At 38.3% G+C, this 23,482-nt stretch overlaps 1 protein-coding gene across 7 annotated transcripts in view; it reads left to right on the top strand.

Annotated features, from left to right (window-relative positions):
* The window catches only part of LOC114461816 (myomegalin-like), a 53,122-nt gene that overhangs the window by 18,785 nt on the left and 10,855 nt on the right, over nt 1–23,482 (top strand). For 5 of the 7 annotated variants that reach the window (XM_028444226.1, XM_028444225.1, XM_028444228.1 and 2 more), the window contains exons 4-22: nt 6,838–6,948; nt 10,790–10,866; nt 10,977–11,022; nt 13,102–13,155; nt 13,594–13,677; nt 13,750–13,797; nt 13,875–14,066; nt 15,361–15,519; nt 15,647–15,742; nt 15,878–16,015; nt 16,320–16,499; nt 17,135–17,329; nt 17,418–17,516; nt 18,282–18,345; nt 18,698–18,811; nt 19,031–19,147; nt 19,676–20,036; nt 20,124–20,359; nt 21,090–21,141. In XM_028444226.1, the coding sequence (XP_028300027.1) occupies nt 6,838–6,948; nt 10,790–10,866; nt 10,977–11,022; nt 13,102–13,155; nt 13,594–13,677; nt 13,750–13,797; nt 13,875–14,066; nt 15,361–15,519; nt 15,647–15,742; nt 15,878–16,015; nt 16,320–16,499; nt 17,135–17,329; nt 17,418–17,516; nt 18,282–18,345; nt 18,698–18,811; nt 19,031–19,147; nt 19,676–20,036; nt 20,124–20,359; nt 21,090–21,141 (2,423 nt within the window). The remainder of the gene's footprint in view (nt 1–6,837; nt 6,949–10,789; nt 10,867–10,976; nt 11,023–13,101; nt 13,156–13,593; nt 13,678–13,749; nt 13,798–13,874; nt 14,067–15,360; nt 15,520–15,646; nt 15,743–15,877; nt 16,016–16,319; nt 16,500–17,134; nt 17,330–17,417; nt 17,517–18,281; nt 18,346–18,697; nt 18,812–19,030; nt 19,148–19,675; nt 20,037–20,123; nt 20,360–21,089; nt 21,142–23,482) is intronic. The other 2 variants (XM_028444229.1, XM_028444227.1) reach the window with 2 other exon arrangements.

Below are 23,482 nucleotides of genomic sequence, written 5' to 3' on the forward strand. Positions count from 1 at the left end.
CAAACACTTCTACATACACATTATAATGTATGAAAAGGCAGAGACGGACAACATCTATTACAGGGGGCGGAGCCACGTGTGATTGATCTGATCACAGGAAATAACAAAGGAACTGTGTTTTTCTGACAATTTTAATGGTTATTTTTAATACTTTTTTCTCATATAGTGTACTTACGTTGTTGTTTTGTGTTTTTCTGTTACTCGAGTCATTAGTGTTTTTTGTTGTTGTTTTGTGTGTTTTCTGTCAATTTTGTTTGTTTTTCAAATCAAAAATGAAGTGAACCAGTGAAAAGCGTTTTTAATCCTAATTCTGGTGTTTTACAGGACGTTTTGACAGTGTCTAAACAGTTTGAGTGTGTTTACGTTTCCAGTGTGTGATAAATAAGGTCCTGGTGGTGTGTGTGTCCATCACAGACGGTGGAAGTGTGTGAGCTGTCAGTCACAGTGAAGAGCAGCTGCTGCTGGTTATGTAACGTGGGAAAGAAAACCACGGCCGCCTGTAATGACATGAAAACATGCTTTTATTTGTGGGAAAAGTGTGTTTGGTGTAAATTAGTTACTTCAACGACATATTAGATGCTTTCTGATTTGTATGGGGACAATTTACCAACCTTTTAATAACATTTATTTATTCATCTGAATAATATCCACTGTTAACCAGGGAGTTTATTATTATTATAGTCATGTTAAAGATGGAAATTCATAAAAAAACAGGATGTTCTATATCATTGTTAAAAATGTGTACACATGAAAATTAAATCTAAATGTAAATGTTAAATCTAAATGTAAATGTTAAATCTAAATGTAAATGTTGAATCTAAATCTAAATGTTGAATGTTAATGTTAAATCTATATCTATATGTTAAATGTAAATCAAAATCTGAATGTTAATTGTAAATGTTAAATAAGATTGTAATTATTAAATCTAAATGCAAATGTTAAATGTTAAATTGGTCGCAAAGTGTAAAGCTAAATGTTTGGAAATTATCAATTGGCGCAGACCTACCCACTTTGTATTATTTCTAAAGATTTAGCTTTACATTTATTGGCCAATTTAACGCTTAGATTTAGATGTAACATTTAGATTTAAATTCAACATTTAGATGTAATATTTACATGTAGATTTAACATTCACATTTAGATTTAGATTTAACATTTGGATTTAAATTTAACATAGATTTTAAAAACCACAGAAATTGGTAAAAGTTGCAAAATGGAGTGGGCAAAAACAGAAAGAAAAAGTGGTAAAAAGGGTTCAAAGTGTCAATATTGGAACAATTAGGTTAAACTGGTAAATAATGTGTATGACAAATGATGAATGTGGTTAAATTGGCAGAAATAATCATGAAATCTGGTGAAAAGATGTTAAAAGTGACAATAATGGGTCAATATATGTGACATTTGGTGAAAAAGTGGTAGAAATGGTTTATAAGTGCTGAACATGTGCAGAAAAGACATTAAAATGTGATGTAGAAGTGTCAGAAATGTAGCAAAAATATATTAAAAGGAGCAAAAATATGGCAAGAAAATGTGTGTGTGTGTGTGTGTGGGTGTGGGTGTGTGTGTGTGTGTGTGTGTTTGTGTGTGTGTGGTTGTTGTTGTGCATTAGTGTGAGGTCAGAATAATGAGGTTAATATTTAGAACAAACTCAGTCAGTTGGAAGTGATTTAAGAGTCAATGAATCGTCCCCAAAGGGAAAGTGTGTTATCACAGGGGGCGGGGCCACAAACATGTGACTGTATCTGATCTGAGGGTAACGACCAATCAGAGCACTCACACAGGAAACAACAAAGAGTTTGCCTTTGTTGTCGTTAATTGAATAATTTTTTTGTCCTTTTGTGAATATTTTTTCTTCATAAAATAATTTTTCTTTTTTTTTCACTTTTAGGTTTATCTTTCTGTTTTTTCTTTCTTTTTTTTCTATTTAAACTAGTTTTCCTATTTTTTCCTTTCGTAACCTCTGTTTTTGTTTTCTTTTTCTTTGTTTTTTTTTTCTTTTTTGTCTTTAATATGTGTTTCTTACTTTTAATTTCTACATTTTTCTGTCATCTTCATTATTTTAGCCTGATCATTCATTTTCTTTTTTCTTTGTCAATGAGCTTTTATTTTGTTACTTTCAGTGAATTTGTATATTAGCTAAACATTCAGTTTCACCCATGACATTTATATTTAACATTTAGATATAGATTTATATTTGACATTTAACATTTAGATGTAACATTTACATTTAACATTTAGATTTAACATTTAGATTTAGATTTAACATTTGTATTTATATTTATATTTAACATTTAAGATTTACATTTAACATTTAGATTGAACATTCAGATTGAACATTTAGATTGTTTCATATTTATATTTAACATTTACATTAAACATTTATATTTATATTTATATTGAATATTTAACATTTAGATTTAGATTTAGATTTAATATTTAACATTTAGATTTAACATTGGCATTATATTCTTATGAGAGAAAAAATAACACAAATTTCAAGTATTGCTGTAAATCTAGTCAAAACCAAGTTTAAAAAATTCACATAATTTTTTAAACTTGGTTTGTTCCTAAATGTTGCTAAAAGTTGCTGTTTATTTTAACATATGCAACTTTACAATCAGTGCCATATAACCCATGTGATTTTCTTCTTTTTAATGATTTGATTTTTTAATTTTTTTAAATACATTTTCATACACTTCTTTTCTGCTGAACAGTTTCTCGTGACCCGTCGGCATGTTTTCCCGCTCAGGGTGAGTAGTGCAGTCATCAGCATACTAGAGTACACGCTGTCCCTGAGCTGCCGTCCTCTGAGGGAGTATCACTGGCCGTCCTCGCCCGCGGCCTCCGTCCGTCCGGCTCCCCGTGTCGGGTGCGTGAGGACATGTTTTCCAACATCTGATCCTGATGTGAGAGCTCCCGCTGACCCGCTGTCAGACCCAGGGTGTAAAACTGTGCGTGAGGATGGATTACACCCACTGGGCCTTTCACTGGGCCTGTCAGTCCTACCGCAGGGCAGAGTGACCCAGCCTGGCCTGGACCACGTCCAGGGTAACAGTGTGAATCCAACAGGTTTTCTGACCTCATGGGGTCCTGTGTGGGGGCCTCCCATTTTTCAATTTAAAATGAGTCAAATTCAGTTTCTGAGTTTCACGTTTCACACTTTTCATTTTCCTTTCCCTGTTTAGACTTTTATTAAACTTCCTCAATTCATAACAAACACCATAAATAGTGTTAATTGAATCAACTAATGTTGTAAATTTTGATTTATTTGTTTCGTCTTAAAGAAGCTGGGATGCAACGTTAGCCGCAGTGCTAACCCCTCGGCTATGGCGCGCTGAATGTAAAGAAACTGTTTCATAACCAACATATTTTGAACATTTAGCTAGATTCATGTAAAACATATCTACATAATAAATCTAAATGATAAATCTAAATCTAAATAATACATCTAAATGATCAATCTAAATCTAAATAATAAATCTAAGTGTTAAATCGGTCGCCAAGTGTAAAGCTAGATATTTATAAATTATCGACAGGCACTGACCAGTCCACTTTGTATAATTTCTAAAAATTTTGTTTTACACTTGGCGGCCGATTTAACATTTACATTTAGATTTATCATTTAGATTTAACATTTAACTTTAGATTTAACATTTACATTTAACTTTCATTTACATTTAACATTTACATTAAGATTTAACATTTTTATATTTGCTCTATATTTAACATTTAACATTTATTATTACATTTACATTTAAAGTTCTCATATCATGCTATTTCTCACCATCATCTCCATTTGTTCTAAGAACTACAAAAACATAATAAGGTTTATTTTCACAAACTCTCCTGTTTTCCAGAGTTTTAACCTCTGAAAAGTCACTTTCTGACCAACTCTACACAAACAGGCTGATTTACATCCTACTTATGCATATTCATGAGGGGGCGTGTCTATAGATGGGACACTGACTTCCTCCTCCCCTCACAGTGACGTAGGGCCAGAGGACAGCCCACCCTCCTCCCACCCACTCTGTAGCTGAGCTCATGCTGCTTTATCAACACAGACAGAGCGTGGGGGGCGGGGCTTTCACTGGTACATACATAGACTGTAGTAAATACATACATAGCACTGTGTGAAGGACGCTGAAATGCTCACCTTTGTGGGCGTGTCTGTTTACATGTCAATCACGGCAGAGAGCTTCCTGGAGGTGTGGCTTCTCCAGCTCAGTGCTGCATGAAATTAGTCATCAAAGTGTGAACGTGTCATCAAATAGTAGCGATGTGTTTGTGTTCACCCTGTAGTAAGAAAGTAGTAAATCACCCTCTGACTAATGATTGATGGAATCAATGATAACAACACTTTGATCATGTTTATGAAGCCATAATAGAACTTTATCATGTTTAAAGCACAGAAGAGTTTATTTAGCTTAATATGGACCCTTTAACATTTACATTTAACATTTAGATTTAACATTTTAATAATTACATTTAACATTTAACATTGACATTTAGATTTAACATTTACATTTAGATTTACATTTAAATGTAACATTTAAATTTAGGTTTCACATTAAGATTTAAATGTATTATTTGGATTTAACATTTAGATTTACATTTACATTTAAATGTAACATTTAGATTTAGGTTTCACATTTAGATTTAGGTTTCACATTTAGATTTAGATTATTATTTGGATTTAACATTTAACATTTAGATTTAACATTTACATTTAGATTTAAATTTTACATAGATTTAGGTTTATTATTTAGACTTAGCATTTTGAATTTGCATTTGAATTTGACAATTAAATGCACAAAATAACAAAAAAAAAACACAAAACATGACCTCTACAACATACAGAATATTAAGAAAATGACAATAGAAAAATACACACAATGACAATAAAAACACACAAAGTAACAACAGCATAACTTAGCACGAACCACAAAAACACACACATTAACACAAAAACCCAAAATAATAAAACTGAAACACGTAGGTTGAGCCTGATTGGTTGGATGAGTAATGGGAGGGGCCTGATTGGTTGAATGAGCAATGGGAGGAGCCTGATTGGTTGGATGAGCTGTGGGAGGAGCCTGATTGATTGGATGAGCAATGGGAGGGGCCTGATTGATTGGATGAGCTGTCAGTCTAAGCTGTGATTGGCTAGGTTTTTGTAATTGGTTGTTTTGTAGATGTTTGTAGGTTAGATGGGGAACAGTGTGTGTTTTCTCAGTGATTCACAGGAAGTTCAGACTCAGTAACTGAACTGTTACATGTGAGCGCGCGGTGAGCGAGCGCTGCTACGCAAACACGCTGCTATGAGAAATAAGAGGGGGGGGGGGGGGGGGGGGATATAGATCTGTAGCTAAAAATGGTTTAGTAAATGCAACAAATTACAAAATAAAAAAAGTAAAAATGTAAATATAGTTAAATATTTTACAATCACGTAAGTTATAATAAACTAAACATCTAACAACATACTAACAAAAATAATAATAATCAGAAAGAGATAAATTAATAAATAATGAAAAAAACAATACAGTTGTAAAACATTTAAATAAATCATCAGAATATAAAATCAGAATTTATGGTAAATGAAGTCTAAAGAGTTTTACTAATGACTGAGTGAGTAAATATAAATGATCAGTGTGTGAGCTCTAATGGAGCTGTGCTGCCCCCCTGTGGAGGCTGGAGGTAGTCGAGGTCATATGTCGTCTTCTTCTTCTGTGGTTGTTTTCTACAATCAATGTGATCCCTCAGAGCAGCCCTGAGCCATGATGCCTCCACCACCGTGCTCTACAGAGGAGAATTTTAACCACATGTACAACTTTTACCACTGAAAACATGACAAAGATGTGATTGTATCTCAGCTCAGGGTCACGTGATCAACATTAGAATCCCGACCAATCAGAGCATTATTAACACAAGAAACAACAAAGGCCTCCTGTGTTTTCTGCCATTTTTGTAGTATTTTTGTGCATTTTTTGAGTATTTTGTTTCCTATTTTATGTTTTTGTTATTGTTTTGTGTTCTTTTTGAGTCATTCTGGGTTTTATTCTTTCACAAAAATGACATTAGGACTCTTTTTTGTGTATTTTGTTGTTGTTTTGTGTGTTTTTGTACACATTAAATGTTGCCATTTTGTAAATTTTTGAACTCATTTTGTGATTTTTTTCTGTGACACACACACACACAGTGTCTCACAGCTTGTTTTATGCGTTTTTCAGTATATCTAGTGTATTTTTGTCAGCAGTGATGTGTGTTTTTAGATGTGTGTATCATGTGACTTTTGTTGTTGCGTTGTATATTTATGTGTATTTTTTGTTGTAGTTTTGTATATTTTTCTCTCATTCTGTGTTTTTAGAGTCAATTTATTTTCAGTTTTTTTTTTTTTTTTTTTTGTCTAATTTTTGTGCATATTTTCGACTTTGTTTTATTATTTTTCTCTATTTTTTTGGATTTTGCATCAGAACCTTAAAGAAAAATGAGAAAAACCTTTAAAATATGTAACCTTTGTGGTAAATATTCATCTAATCAGATCATATTTTTTTATCATTCCTTATACATTAATGATTTTTTTACCCTGATGCCCCCACCACCGTGCTCTGCAGAATGTTTGTGTGTGTGTTTTTGACACACACACGCATCTCAGATTCCCTCTGTGTTAAAATAGCAAACTTCCCATAATGCTTTGCAACTCTTCATGTATCTGTCTCTCTCTGAGAGCAGAGCTGAGCTTCATCATCATCATCAGGACACTTTATCTTTACACACACACACACACACACACACAGCATGACTAACGCTGGTTTCCGTGGTTACCGCACTATCTCACAGCACCTGAACGACCTGAAGAAGGAAAACTTCAGCCTGAAGCTCAGGATCTACTTCCTGGAGGAGAAAGTCCAGCAGAAGTTTGAGGAGGGCGGAGAGAACGTGCACAGAGAGGTGAGTGTGCACGTGACTGTGTGTGTGTGTGTGTGCACGTTCCCAGTGACCCTAGAGGTCAAAGGTCAGGTGGAACCAGTGCTGATGTTCGGTTGGACTGGTTGAAGCTACTGGGTCAGTATTTACAGTTACTGTGTGTGTGTGTGTGTGTCAGTGTGTCAGTAATTTGACCTACTGAGCTGTGCACGTGGGCAAGCGTGCACGTGTGAGCAGCTGCAGCCTATTTAAAGCCTCTCGCTGCAGCAGCCCGTGTCGCCCAATCAGAACACGGAATACAGCGCTATGCTAATAAACAAACCTGTAGTGGAAATGTATAGAACAAAAAATCTGTTTAATGCACTTGTGTCAAACTCAAGGCCCGGGGGCCAAATCCGGCCCTTTAGAGCATCCAATGTGGCCTGCAGGAGTAAGTTAAAGACTGAAAAAAACATGATTTATCGTCTAAATTACCAAATAATTCAGTTGTAGATCTGTCAGATACAGTATCTAAATACACACATTTAATGAAACTCAACATTATTTGGAGGATTGCAATTTTCCCACGCTTTTTTCAGTTGTTCAACTCAATTTTCCTGAAATTTTCTCACAGTTTCCCCAAATCAAATAAAAACTAGCGCAATGCCCGTCGGAATAGCTCTGTAATATAGGCTAGCATACATCTGCAGCCTGCTGAGAGAGAGAGAGAGAGCGTTAGAACGACAATGAACTTTCTTCTGTTGATTCTTGTTTTTTTTATTTTATTTTGAAAGAGGCCATTACGTCTCTAAATAACTTCACTAATCAATAGATCTTTATGTATAGCACCAATACACGTGTTATCACAACACACTTCACAGAAAGCAGGTAAAGACCTTATTGTTTGTAATCTACTTACTTTATGACTTTAATGCTTTAGACCCACATTACATAAATACATTTTGTCTTGTATTTTTAAATATTAGAATATTAAATTTAATTAAAAGACCGTTATGTGGGGAGGAATTGCTAGCTAGAACGTCCAACCCTCCTCCTTTTTCCAGGCTTGGGACCCGCATAGTGACCCCAAAGAGACACTCAGACAGAGTTACTCAGGTTTTTGTTGTTAATTTATTTTATTTTTATTTTTTGTTAGCATAAATATATAGTGAAAGCCTATTTTTATTTGATTATTTTGTATTATTATTATTACTCACCTTAGTTACAAACGTTGCTCACTGAGGACACCTGCTGGTCAATATTTACTGGGTGTTTTTTTTAGGATATTAAACCCACTTTAGTCGTTTTAAAAGCTATTTGTGTAGTCACTCCTGTAGATTCTACTCAGCGTTCAACTTATCCTGAGTTACCATGACTATCTGTCAACATTGAGCTGTTCTGTAAAACTGCAGTTTAAAAAAAAAACCAATGTTGCACATCTTTGAACCAAGCAGCAGCCATGTTGAAAGTCTCAGATCAGTCTGATCCTGATTCACAGAGATATTTGAGGAACGCACACACACACAGACACACACACACACACAGACCAGACAGACACATAAATTCCTTGCTTTACAGACAGACAGACAGACAGACAGACAGATAGATAGAATAGTCACAATATCAATTAAATTTAAAAGAGAAGATCCTGCAGGGACTGATACTTATTGTCATTTATTTCCTGTATATTGTTGGTGTCGTATACTGTACATACTTTATGTTTTATGTATACGTTGTGTAAAGTAAAAATTTGGGGACGTTAATGTGTTAAAGTTTCATTTATTCAGACACATTTTTTTCAGGAAATGTACCTTGATTTTCTGACGTATTTTGACTGTCACCTGCCAGTCTTCCTCAGAGGCATCTGCTGATCACTTTGTTAGGCCACAGAAATGAAAATTTCCTGAAAAAAGTTGTCTTCATAAATGAAACCTAACGACATTATTCAAAAAGAAAACAAAATGAACTTGCTGGAATTATTGTGGGGAAATTATTGCTGAAATTGCTGGTTTTCACGCCTGAAATCTGTGGCCCATTTAAGATCAAACTACTTAGTATTTGGCCCCTGAACTAAAATGAGTTTGATGCCCCTGGTTTAATGTGTTACCAATAAACAAAATATGTGCAACTTTTTTTTTAATAAAAAACACATTAAAAGAACTTTTTTAGGATTGTTTTATACCTTTGAGACAAAAACCATGGAGCGACAACATTTAGGACAGGATATGACACATGTTGGTTGATTCTGTGTTGCTAGGCAACAGTGTTATATTACAGCATAGGCCAAATCTGGCCCTTTAGAGCATCAAATTCAGCTGCACTAGAAAACAAAAAGTCAGAGAAACCACAAATCATTGTGTAAATGACCAACTAATGCAGTTGTAGATAGCTAATGGGCTAAGCTAATGGGCTAAGCTAATGGGCAGTAAAAGTGGTTGAATGCAGCTTGTAAACGTACATGTTCAGATCACTACTATGTTTATGTTTACAGGGGATACTATGGGGGTGTCATGGCACTAACCACACCCCCACCACATTGATCCCTCGTATTTCCTTTTAATGTAATGTTTTATTTCACAGACAAAGGTCACAAAGTGCTTTACATATTCACACAAATGGCACAGAGCTGTCATGCAAGGATCTAGTCAACCACTGGGAGCAACTTGGGGTTCAGTGTCTTGCCCAAGGACACTTCAACACATAAAGCGGTATTGACCGGGATCGAACCACCAACCTCTCGATCAGAGGCTTGTGGCTAAGTGATGAACTCTGTCAGCAGAACTAGCCTGTTGGTTAGGGCAGTCATTCTCAACCTTTGGGTCAGGACAACATTTGTGGTCGTGAGACACTGGGAGGGGGTTGCTAGATGCCTTCAAGAAAATATATCTATATTTCTTCCTATTTTTGCTTATTTTTACCCTTTATTTACAACTCCACCAAACTCACCATATTTTAACCTATTTTCATCATTTTTTTTCTGACCATATTTTGCTCCTTTTAATGTATTTTTGCTACATTTCTCCCATTTTTAACACTTCTACATCACATTTCAATGGCTTTTCTGCATACATACACCTAATGTCACATATGTTGACCTATTATTCAGATTCAGAATACTTTATTCATCCCCGAGGGGAAATTCAGTTTCAGTTACATCCCGTCCAAGAAAACATGAAAAGATAATCACATATAACATGGGAGTATAAGAGCGGGAGGACTGTGGGTCGCAAGCCACAAGGCAGCACCCCGTTTCTTAGATGAGATGTGGAAAACATGAGGGAAGAAGAAACTGTGCTCCGTTAGTGAGGAGCACAGTTAGAGATTAGGAAAACAAGTCAGTGACACACAGAAGCCAATGAAAACACAATTACAAAAAAAATTGTGGACACGTGGACTGGTGGGGAATTACAAATTCAAAATGTAATTACTTGCAATTAACTTATTTTAATTGAGTAATTCTTTTATCGTTTGCTTCCCTACCTTGAACCCTTTCTACCACTTTTTCTGTCTGTTTTTATCCACTCTAATTTGCAACTTCTAACCAACTTCTCTGGTTTCTAAAATCTCATTTCACCACCTTTTCCACCATTTTTGGTCACTAGCTTCATCCAATCAATGAACACGTCCTTTCACGCAGCTTTCATCACAGTTTCTAACCGTATTTGTGCACTTCCTAGACCAAACTACTCAGCCATGGCCCGTTTCTGCTGCTAACAACAGCTCTGTTGTCTTTTCTAAAAAGGTGCACATATTTTGTTTATTGGGGATACATTAAACACATTTTTGTGATATACATTTTTACTACAGGTACACTTTAACAAGGTTAGCAGTAAACTAACCTGACTCATGGTCATGTTTGCTGGAGTTTATTTTGTATTTGTTGCAGAACATTGAGCTGAAGGTGGAGGTGGAGAGTCTGAAGAAGGAGCTGGAAGAGAAAGAGCAGCTGATTGACCAATCCCTGTGAGTAAAAACCATCATGTGACGCACGCAGACCTGCTGGTGTTATGTTTTGATTAGTCATCATGTTAACTTATGACTGATCATTGTCTGTGCTTTTCTAACTCCTCTAGATCTACAGCAGAGAACAAGTCAGAGCAACACAATGATTTCAGAAAGGTATCAATCAATCAATCTATCTATCTATCTATCTCTATCTATCTGTATCTATCTATCTATCTATCTGTATCTATCTATCTATCTATCTATCTGTATCTATCTATCTATCTGTATCTATCTATCTATCTGTATCTATCTATCTGTATCTATCTATCTATCTATCTATCTATCTATCTGTATCTATCTGTATCTATCTATCTATCTATCTGTATCTATCTATCTATCTATCTATCTATCTATCTGTATCTATCTATCTATCTATCTATCTATCTGTATCTATCTATCTGTATCTATCTATCTATCACTACACTATATTTATTCAATAATTTATTTACATTGCCATTTTTTTCATTTGTTTTATTTAAAATTTTAAGAAATGTATTATAATTTATTTTCCCATTGATGTTCTGGTTGATATTATTATTATTGTTTGTTTTTTTCATTTATTTATTATTATTATTATTATTTTTTTCAGATATTTTCCTTGATTTATTTAATTACTTTATGTATTATATATATATTATATCGTTTTTCTCAGTCGCTTTGGTGCTTTTCTCACATCACTATTAACATTTGAAAAACAGCATTTTTCAGAGCAATTAGTGGATAACCTGTAAAAACACGTCACTGGATAATCAGTTCCTCAAAATAAAGTATTCATGTCATCAAAATGAGAAGTCATGACACCATCATTTATGAACTAGATAGTAAAATGGCTTTGTCATGTTTTCATTATGACAGTTCATTCTCTGCAATGAAAAAAAAGTCAGAACTCAATGACACGACCTGACAAAGCAGTACACGCTTTAGAGAGAGAGAGAAATGTAACAACTTCTCCTGTGTAACATAATGCATTTTGGAAAACATGTTGTACAGTATGTTCTGTGAATTGTTAGTGTACTGCATGAAACCACACAAAATAAAACATTTTACAGTGCTGGACATGAAACATAGACATGGTGACAGATCTCCTTCACTCTTTCACTGTTCTGTTCAAACTCCACTTCGTACAATTGTTTCATGTACATTTTATTTCTCTTGAGCATCGTGATTATTGTTACAAATGACACAGATTCAATATTACCAAATACATCGTTATCCTCTATGACAGCGCTTTGAATTTCTTTTAACCTTATTGCATTGTTTACAATCACCATTGAATGAATGAGTAAATATGGGCCCTCGTCACCTCTGGGAGGTTGTCTTTAATCCATGTGGTGCAGAGTAAAATTACAGTAATGTACAGTAAGCTTGAGATATTATAAGATCTGATTACTGTCCAATACTGTTCTCTCTACAAAATGTTTGAATGAATAAATTCACGGCGGTTTCACCCTCCGACCAGTGATTGACACCATGGTCCACAACTGTGGATACAAATTTACAAATTTCCCACACTTATTTCACATGGGTCATTTTTTATTTCCAAAATTTTTCTAAAAAAAATTCCCCAAATTAAATACAAAAATATTCACAAAATCTGTTAGAAGAAGAAGGTTGTTATGAATATAAACACAAGAACATCGTTGGATTAATAAAGTCGAACAACAAAAAAAAAGACTTTTTAAAACCTCATTTCTAAACATGTAGTGACGTGTCAGATCCTCTAACGCCCCCTGGTGGTCTGAAACGTTTCTTCAGCCTCTAAAGAGTAAAACTTTTTCTTTTTGCTCGGTGGTGAAATCTGACTTTGACCTTCTTTCATAAAACAAACGACACTTTCCTGCTGAGATGTCTGTCCCTCATCTTCAGTCGCTACAACGCCGTTGCCGTGGCAACGCCACCAGAGCCTTCTATGTGATGCTAACAAAGGGTTTGAAGGAGACGTTAATGAACCCTGGAAACGAGCTGTCAGGAACATTTATGAGATCAGTTAAAAACACAGATTTGGTTTTAATAAAGAGAAGAAACTGAAAAACCCCAGATGTCTTTAAGCTCAGGGTCAAAGGTCATCTGACCATCTTACATTTATTTTAATTTAATGTGTTTTTTTTTTCATTTTCATTCTTCATCATTGACCGTGTGTGGTGTGTGTGTGTGTGTGTGTGTGTGTGTGTGTGTGTGTGTGTTTCTGAGCAGGATCATCTTCAGTCGCTGCAGGCAAAGATCAGAGAGAGTGAGACCAGGAACCAGGTAACCCCCCCTCCATACACACACACACACACACACACACACACACACACACACACACACACACACACACACACACACACACACACACAGGAAGCAGTGATTTATTCCCATTTTATACATTTCAAGTTTGTGATTTTTTTCTTTAGTTTTGCTCAGTTGTCAATTTCTTCCTAAAATTTCTCATTCTTTTCTAAATTAAGAAAAAAAAAAAAAAAAAAAACATTTTGTTTTCTTTCTCTGGTTTGTTTTTCTTTCTTTAAGTGTATTTTTTGTTTTGCTCTGTTTTTATTTTTTGTTTAAATTTATTTTTACTTATTTTCTTTCCTATAATTTTCTTTTATTATTTTATTTATTTATTATTTTTCTTCTGTTCTTTTTGCTCGTTTTTATTGTCAAGAATCTTACTCTGTCTCTGATTTTGTCTTTCTTTCTTTCTAGAAGATTCAGGCTCGTCTCTCTGAGCTTCAGTCAGAGCTTCGTTCTGCTCGTGAAGAATCTCAGCGTATGGATCAATCCTTCCAGGTACGTAGAGTGGGATTCATTTAGAAATTGGGGGCTCGTCCAGGATCAAACCTGCTGCTTCTGTCTCTGCAGGTTGGAGAGTTTGATCATGTGACGGAGGAGCAGAAGAAGAAGCTGCAGGTTTGATCTTCTCACACACACACACACACACACACACACACACACACACTAACTGTGTGCTATGGCTCCCACTACAGGCGGTGGGTGAGAATGAGCTCCAGGTTCTGAAGGCCTCTCTGTTCCAGGCTGAGCTGCAGCTACAGAAGGAGCAGAGAGAGAAACGTCAGGCGCTCTTGGCGAAGGAGAACCTGCAACATTCCCTGGAGAAGCTGCAGAACAACCTGCAGGTGGCGCTGCAGCACCGCACGGACACAGAGGAACACAACCAGGTGAGCCGTGGAACACAAAGGGCCTGCACCAGTGTCGGCTTAATGGGGGGCAATGGCGGGCCATGCCCCCCCTGCTGACCTACTGTGCCCCCCCCACCCCACTCTACAGGGGGAGCCCTGAGACAAACTTTTTATTACTTGACGAGATCTGATTGGCTATCGCAACTGACTGTTCATTCACTGACAGGCACGTGAGGCTGCTCTGTTGATTCTGAAAGTCTTAGATTATATACAACACAAGCTAGCTGAAATATGATTGGATAAAAACTGTACCATAATATACATCACTGGAAGCAGCACAACCAATAGATAGCCTTCACGTGATGTCACATTGCTGCATCGCAAGAGCACGAGATTCAGATGGAGGGCAGGTAGATAATCTGAAATAATCAAAATGTCCATGTTTTGTGTAGTTTACGGATGCTCCGATCGTTCTAACTGAGAAAAGGAAAATAGATTTTATAGAGAACCAAAGATTGTCGTTTACAAAGGTGAGAAATGTAAAAAGTTCACAGAACAACGCCGTAAAAAGTGGATTTTAAACCTACGTCTGTGGTCAGGAGGAGCAGAGTCTGCTGATGCCCGTTTCTATAGCGACCACTTGGTCAGAGGTATGTTAGCTTAGCGAGCTAACTTTGTTTTTGTGGCTGTGTTTATATATACATGAGGTTGTCGTTAAATGCTCATTTACTATTTTTACCTTCTTTCTTTCACCCCTGCTGCACACTGTGCACATAAAGCTGAACACCCTAATGTTACTTCATTACATGTCTTAATGTACTATTAAGTAATAATATATATGTGTGTAGTAGTGTGTATCATATAATAGTATGTGTAGTAGTGTGTATAATATAATATATATACATACATTAAAAACGACCTCTAAATACACACAATAACAACAGAATTACAAAAAACAACAACATAGATGTGACAAAAATTTACAAACTAAACATGACTAAAATTGAAAAGAAAATACATAGAATTATAGCAAAAATGTAAAATTGCACAAAACCACAAAAAAAATACACAAAAATACATTTAAAAAAAACCCAAAATGATACAAATCAACACTAGAAGTACGTGAAGCAACAAAAGCCAAAGATGAAACACGTGAGTTTATTATAAATATTTCCTACATCGTCACAAAGTGTTTGTGGCACAAATGCAACAGCGTATGTGACGCAAGCTCCTCCCATCGAGGAACTGTTACTTTATTATTATTATTGTTTGGTTTCACATGTTGTTGTTGTTTCTTGGTTAATGGCGTGTTGGTTTCATGTGGTGCGTTCAGGAGCTGCAGACGGAGCTGGAGAAAAGTCAGTGTGCTCTGCAGGAGATAAACGAGCATCTGAGAGAAGAAGAGATGGAGAGACGGAGGGAGAGAGAGGACGCACAGCGCCACCTACAGGAGCTGAAGACCTGTCTGCAGAACAGGAAGCAGCAACTGCAGGTCAGAACATTCACTTCCTGTTCCTCACAGAACAAGACGCACTGTCACTGCCTGATCCTTTCAACACATGCACACAATGCGTCTACATTGATCCATAAATGATGACAGGAAACGTTCTAACCTTCAGGAATGCTGGGAGCTGGTGGACGAACCACGGGACAAACGAGATGTTGTGCTTTATAAACTACGGCAGAGAGTCAGAGACAGAGACGCAGCGTTAGAGGTAACAACATATTTACAACTAATATAAATAAATCACTGACGCTAAGTCAGTGTTTAGTTTTGAAATGTTTCAGATGAGATTGAAAAACGCAGATTCTCCTTTGATTCTGTTTGTTTTCCGTAATATTTGTGGCAGCGAGTGTTGGACGACAAGTTTTGCCATGTGGAAGAAAAGGAGGCGGAGCTTTGTAAACTTCAACAACTGCTTCGGGAAAAAGAGCACGACTCGGAGCGGCAGCGCCGCGCGTTGAGAAACAACGAAGAAACAATTTCTGTGAGCGTATTTATAATTTATTCAGACGACTGTTTCCTAAGGTACATGATTTGACTGTCAACTGCCAGTCTTCCTCGGCAACGTCTGCTAATCACTTTGATGTTTCTTTTGGTTTCCTTGACTTCCGCGTAGGAACAGTTAAATAATAAATGAAACCATAACATGTTATTCACAAAAAAGACGAAAACAATCTTGCTGGAATTACTGATCGTATTTAACATTTAAGCTCCGCCCACCTGAATGCTGGCTGTGCCCCCTCATGGTGTGTGTGTGTGTGTGTGTGTGTGTGTGTGTGTGTGTGTAGAGTCTGGAGCTGCTGCTACGAGGTAAAAACGCTGAGCTGACGCAGCTGAACGACGCCTGGAAGGACGTACAACGTTTGACAGAAAAACGAGACGAACTAGAAGAAAGTGTCGTAAAGGAAAGAGACGTAATCATCTCTGAGCTGCAGGGGGCGCTACACGCTAGCACACAGGAAGTACAGGTGAAAACAGGAAGTGACACACACAACAACCAGAAACCACAAGGCCACACAACACCACACACAATTACAACAAAAATACACAAAATAACAGCAATATAAACCAGAGGTTCAGGTAAACTGGAGGTTAGGGTAAACTGGAGGATAGGGGAAACTGGAGGTTCAGGTAAACTGGAGGTTCAGGTAAACTGGAGGTTCAGGTAAACTGGAGGATAGGGGAAACTGGAGGTTATGGTAAACTGGAGGTTAGGGTAAACTGGAGGTTCATGTGAACTGGAGGTTCAGATAAAATGGAGGTTCAGGTAAACTGGAGTTTAGGGTAAACTGGAGGTTCAGGTAAACTGGAGGTTAGGGAAAACTGGAGGTTCAGGTAAACTGGAGGTTAGGGTAAACTGGAGGTTAGAGTAAACTGGAGGTTCAGGTAAACTGGAGGATAATGGAAACTGGAGGTTATGGTAAACTGGAGGTTAGGGTATACTAGAGGTTATGGTAAACTGGAGGTTCATGTGAACTGGAGGTTCAGATAAAATGGAGGTTCAGGTAAACTGGAGGTTAGGGTAAACTGGAGTTTCAGGTTCACAATAGTGTGATGGACTGGTGTTTCTTGGTTATACCTTCACGTGGCATTCTCTCTCCAGGATCTGCGCAGTGTGTTGCTGCCTCAGGTTCAGTCTGCTCCAGCTCACGTCCTGGAAGAGCTGAAGCTCCGCCTTCAGCTGAAGGACCGCCTCTTCCAGGAAGTGCTGACTGACCGCAGCCGTCAGGCTCAGCAGCACCAGCAGCAGGTCCAGGAACTGTGTGAGGCCCTCAGCAGCAGAGATCAATACATGCAGGTAGAGTTTTACATATTACATCTTCTCATGAACATTTTTGATAGTTTTGGATGATTTATTGAGATTGGTTTGTATTCTGCGTCTACAGGAGTCGACCAGTTGTCTGGGAGCGGTGCTGAACGAACAATCATCACGCCTTCAGGAACTACGCAGACAGCTGAGCTCCTCACAGATCGTCAGGGTCAACGTCAGTAAATGAACACACCCGGAAACTATAGTATTCTTGCATAAGCTTTCTTTTTTCTCCACAGTAACTTAATGACTCCATATCCATTGCTTGTATTTTATAAATCTGTTCTACTATGTTCTAGTGGTTTATTGAATGTTTGTTACATACTTGTGTGGCGGCTGGTAATTATTATTTTTTTAATTATTTTATTTCCAATTAAGATTTGACGTGCAAAAGAAATGTTCCAGCATTTAAATGAATGAGTGCATGTAGTTTATTTCAATCTAAATAAGATTTATATATAGCTAAAAATAAATGTTGTTTTAAGATGAGTTGATGTTTTAAAGTTCACCTCTGAAGAATTGAGTAGCAGTTGTTTTCCCTCATTTCACCTTCTCTGCCTGTCCTTTATTTGTTTGGGTTTTTACTTGATTTTCCTTTCTTGAGGAAAGACATGGTTTCCTGCTGCTGTCTATCTCCCGCTCCTTGTCACATCCACAGTTCAGACTACCGCCCACAGCAGCAGCAGAAACACATGTGGGTCGTACCATTCTCACTGTTCTAAAGGGGGTGATAAATAGGGCCCTGATGCAACATGAATAATTACTTTTAGCGCAAAACTGTGCTTAACAGCATCTTATTTTCACACAGGGCCTTTTTTATTCACATATAAATAATCTAAGAATGTTGAAAATGCATTTTTGTACATATATATAAAACAGACTGTTTGTGTGTGTGTGTGTGTGTGTGTGTGTGTGTGTGTGCGTGTGTGTGTGTGTGTAGGATCAGATACTTGACCCTCCCTCCCAGGACACGGACTCCATCGCTCCAGACTCTGACTGTGGAGGTGAACATCTGAGGAGTGTGGGACGCTTCTTATAACCTCTGCTGTGTTCACCAACTAACGCACAATTCAGATATGCACACATGTACACACATACAAACACACACTAAACACACACGCACAGATTCAGACACTATACACAGAAACAGACGCACACACATATACACACACAGATATACACAGATATAAAAACACTCACTAAAAAACAGATATGCAAACAATATGTACACACAGATATACTGTACACTTAAGTATACACACAGATACAGACACACACACACACACACTGTTGAACACACAGACACAAAGGAGAACATGTAAACTCCTTTTCATCTCTATGATGTAAACGTTGCAGAAAATCATCAGAGAGACGAACGTAAGGAGGAGGAGGAGGAAGGAGTAGAGCAGGAGCTCCTCCAGCTGTGGGACAAAAAGACTGAAGGTCAGAGAGACTGTAAAGAACTACTCAGTGAGTAACACACATCTGTATTTATAACATCTGTTTATAACATCTGTTCATGACATCTGTTCACAACATCTGTGTTTATAACATCTGTTATAACATCTGTTCATGACATCTGTTCACATCTGTTCATAACATCTGTGTTTATAACATCTGTTTATAACATCTGTGTTCATAACATTTGTTTATAACATCTGTGTGTATAACATCTGTATTTAATCACAGCACAGACAGTGGTGCTGAGGCGCAGTAAACAGGTCCAGGTGGACCTCCAGGATCTGGGCTACGAGACGTGTGGACGCAGTGAGAACGAGGCGGAGAGGGAGGACACCAGCAGTCCAGGTCAGTTCATTTAGAGCCCTGTTTACGCCACAACGGGTTTTTTATAGTGAAAACGCTAAAGTTTTGTCGCGTTTTGACTGTCCGTTTCCACCGCAACGGCGTTTTGGTGCCTGAAAGCGGAACTTTCGGTGACACGCCCACCCCTGGACTCTGAACTGTAGGTGGAAAAGCACCAGAAGAAGAAGAGGAATGAAACAACTGTGCCACTGTTTGGAAGCAGGGACTGTTGCTAAGAACACCTAAATGTGAAGAATGTTGTGATTCATTTTGGAATAAATTATGTCAAACCTACTTGTGTTCAGAGGAAGCGTCTCTGCGCTCATTTTGGTTCTTTGCAAAGCCACACCTCCATGTATTGGCCTGGCATGTTTACTACATTGTTTTTGATGTTTCCATGTAAACAGAGATTGTTTAGAAAATGTATTTTTTGGAAACAGAAGCAAAACGTTGTCGTGTAAACAGAGCCTGAGCTAACGCTCCTCAGCAGTTTGACTGAAACATCACCGTTGCTCCTCGGTGTCTCCACAGAGTTTGATGACCTGGAGATGTGCACGTCGCTGTACGTGAGCTCTCAGTGGTGGTCTGCAGGCAGTGGCTCCTCCCACTCTGTGGGCAGGGGCCCCGAGGCCTCGTCCTTGCAGCGGCTGGTGGAGGAGCTCCGTTCTCAGTTGTCCCGCTCCCAGGCCGTGATCCGAGGACTCCGGGGCCACCTGCACTCCGGCTCCTACTCCAATCCTCAGACCTCCGAGGATGAGGGCTGGCAGGAAAAGCTCCGCCCCTTCCGCCAGGACAACGACCTCCAGGAACTGATTTCCAGAGTGGACGCACTGGAAGATCAGCTGAGGAACAAGAATGGAGCACAGGACAAGAAGTCCACCTCCTGGACCGGGTGAGTGTGTGTGTGTGTGTGTGTGTGCGTGTATGTGTGTGCGTGTGTGTGTGTGTGCTGTGTCATCATGTGTGCATCTCTTTGCAGGAAGTTCGACTCTCTGATCCAGGCCCAGGCACGTGAACTGTCCGTACTGCGTCAGCGTCTGAGGGAAGGCAGTGGCGTGTGCGGCGTGCTGACTCAGCACGTGTGTGACACCATCAAGGCCTTTGAGGAGCTGCTGAGAGCCAACGACGTGGACTTCTACAGCGGCCAGAGCTTCAGAGAGCAGCTGAACCGCACCGCAGCGCTGATCCACAGGGTCAGGACCAAGATACACGGCCGTGAGTCACATGACCGACACCTACAGTCACATGATACATACAGTCACATGGTCCCTCATTTATCAACCTTGCGTCAAAACGGGTGCAAATTTGAGATCTCATTATGTCGTACAATAGGACCAACATGTGATTTATCAAACATTGGTATCAGCGGCTGAATAATAATAGTCATCAAAAGAAAAAATAGAATTCAATATATAGACCGTCTTCACTCCAACCCCAATGTGTGTAACATAAACAATAATGCAAAGATGATCAGTAACATAATTGATAATGTTGACGACAAAAATGTGCGCTGACTTGTCGTTTAATGTTGTAAATTCATTTTTGCTGCAGTACCATACATGAACTGCTGGCTGCAGTGTTGCTTCAGCATTTATATTGTGAAGAACAACAGAAGAAGAACCAACCTAAAGTCTCAAACGTTTGGGACCATTTCATTGAAAACTTCTACAACAAATACATTACACAATCTACAACAAATGAATTCATATATATTTTTTACAGTTACTGTGTTTTATGGCACATAAAATATGTGTATATTATCTATGTATGTTTTTTTTTTTTTAATGAATTTGGGAAAACTGTAACGAAAACCTTTGCCCCCTCATATTCCATGTATGCGCACGCTCAGATTTGAACATAGCAACGGTTGATAATTGAGGGCAGTAACACCTACAGTCACATGATCTGATAAAACAACAGGAATTACTGTTTGTTTGTTTTTCAGCAGGAGATCAGAGCGAGGATTCAGACGACAAAACAGAACTGCTCGCCATACGGTCAGTGTGTGTGTGTGTGTGTGTGTGTAATCTACATATGTGTGTGTAAGCTTGTACTTTGTGTGTGCGTGTGTGTAGTTAAGAGGATGAAGTGGGCGGGGAAATGTGAGGCTGAGCATTGAGTGTGTGTGTGTGTGTGTGTGTGTGTGTGTTCTCTCCTGATGGTGGAGCTTTCTAAAGGTCATTGGAGCATTAGCGTTAGCATTAGCGTACGAGCCCTGGGGACGTACTCATTCGTTTGTTCTCCCTCTCTGAGCCGTGTGTTGTCCTCGGGTCACATCCTCCATCCATCCATCCTCCATCCATCCTCCATCCATCACAGTTCGTTGTGACAGGGACTTCTTTATGGTCCTACATTCTCCTACTTTTTCCTCGGGCTCTTCAGCCATTTTTCAAACTCAGCCGAGCTGCAGAAAGGCTTTGGTTTGGATCTAAATGGACATTCATGGACCTACTTTGGAGCGTTTTAAAGCTTTTCAGGATTGATGGACTTTGATTTTTTTTAATGACTGTATCTTTATGAAACATTAAATCTCTTACTTTGGTATTTGGTGCTGCTGTAGTTTGTAGAAACCAGGATGTGGACATGTCTGTCTTATTTAGAACCTGCACACTCTAGTTTTTCCTTTAAATGCTGTTTTTAACCCATTATTGATCTGGAACTCATTTGGTTTTTATGCCGCGGCTCATGCGTCTATCCACATTCCCGGGAACGCTGTAATGCTGTAATGAGGATTTGCTGATGGTCGTTGATCCTCACCGTCTGTCACACTAAGCTAATGAGAAGAGGAGAGGTCTAGAATGTGGGCGTGGCAATAGTTCATAGGGAAGGAGGACGATTGGATGGCTCCTCTGTGGAAGTCCATGCTGTCCAGGAGCAACCCGTTCTACCGGGACTCCTTGTTCTCCTTCTCTCTGTGGGAGTGGAAAGCTCAAGAGAGAGAGCTGCTGCTGCTGAGGAAACACTCCGAGAGGGAGAGGAGGAGCATGCTAGCTCACATTAGCAAGTAAGAGGCTCCGCCCCATCACAAATACAGCTCCTCCCCACCATACCATCAGAGTGGGCGATAACAAACGAGTCAGTACTCAACAACAAACGAGTCAGTACTCAACAACAAACGAGTCAGTACTCAACTACAAACGAGTCAGTACTCAACAACAAACTAGTCAGTACTCAACTACAAACTAGTCAGTACTCAACTACAAACTAGTGAGTACTCAACTACAAACGAGTCAGTACTCAACAACAAACGAGTCAGTACTCAACTACAAACGAGTCAGTACTCAACTACAAACTAGTCAGTACTCAACTACAAACTAGTCAGTACTCAATAACAAACTAGTCAGTACTCAACTACAAACTAGTCAGTACTCAACTACAAACTAGTCAGTACTCAACAAACTAGTCAGTACTCAACAACAAACGAGTCAGTACTCAACTACAAACTAGTCAGTACTCAACAACAAACTAGTCAGTACTCAACTACAAACTAGTCAGTACTCAACAACAAACGAGTCAGTACTCAACTACAAACGAGTCAGTACTCAACTACAAACTAGTCAGTACTCAACAACAAACTAGTCAGTACTCAACTACAAACTAGTCAGTACTCAACAACAAACTAGTCAGTACTCAACTACAAACTAGTCAGTACTCAACAACAAACGAGTCAGTACTCAACTACAAACGAGTCAGTACTCAACTACAAACTAGTCAGTACTCAACAACAAACTAGTCAGTACTCAACTACAAACTAGTCAGTACTCAACAACAAACTAGTCAGTACTCAACAACAAACTAGTCAGTACTCAACAAACTAGTCAGTACTCAACAAACTAGTCAGTACTCAATAAACTAGTCAGTGGTCAACAACAAACTAGTCAGTACTCAACTACAAACTAGTCAGTGGTCAACAACAAACTAGTCAGTACTCAACTACAAACTAGTCAGTGGTCAACAACAAACTAGTCAGTACTCAACTACAAACTAGTCAGTACTCAACTACAAACTAGTCAGTACTCAACTACAAACTAGTCAGTACTCAACTACAAACTAGTCAGTACTCAACTACAAACTAGTCAGTACTCAACTACAAACTAGTCAGTACTCAACTACAAACTAGTCAGTACTCAACAACAAACTAGTCAGTACTCAACTACAAACTAGTCAGTACTCAACTACAAACTAGTCAGTACTCAACTACAAACTAGTCAGTACTCAACTACAAACTAGTCAGTACTCAACAAACTAGTCAGTGGTCAACAACAAACTAGTCAGTACTCAACAACAAACTAGTCAGTACTCAACAACAAACTAGTCAGTACTCAACTACAAACTAGT

The sequence above is a fragment of the Gouania willdenowi genome, chromosome 4, assembly GCF_900634775.1.
Source record: "Gouania willdenowi chromosome 4, fGouWil2.1, whole genome shotgun sequence".
In the NCBI taxonomy this organism is placed as follows: Eukaryota; Metazoa; Chordata; class Actinopteri; order Blenniiformes; family Gobiesocidae; genus Gouania; species Gouania willdenowi.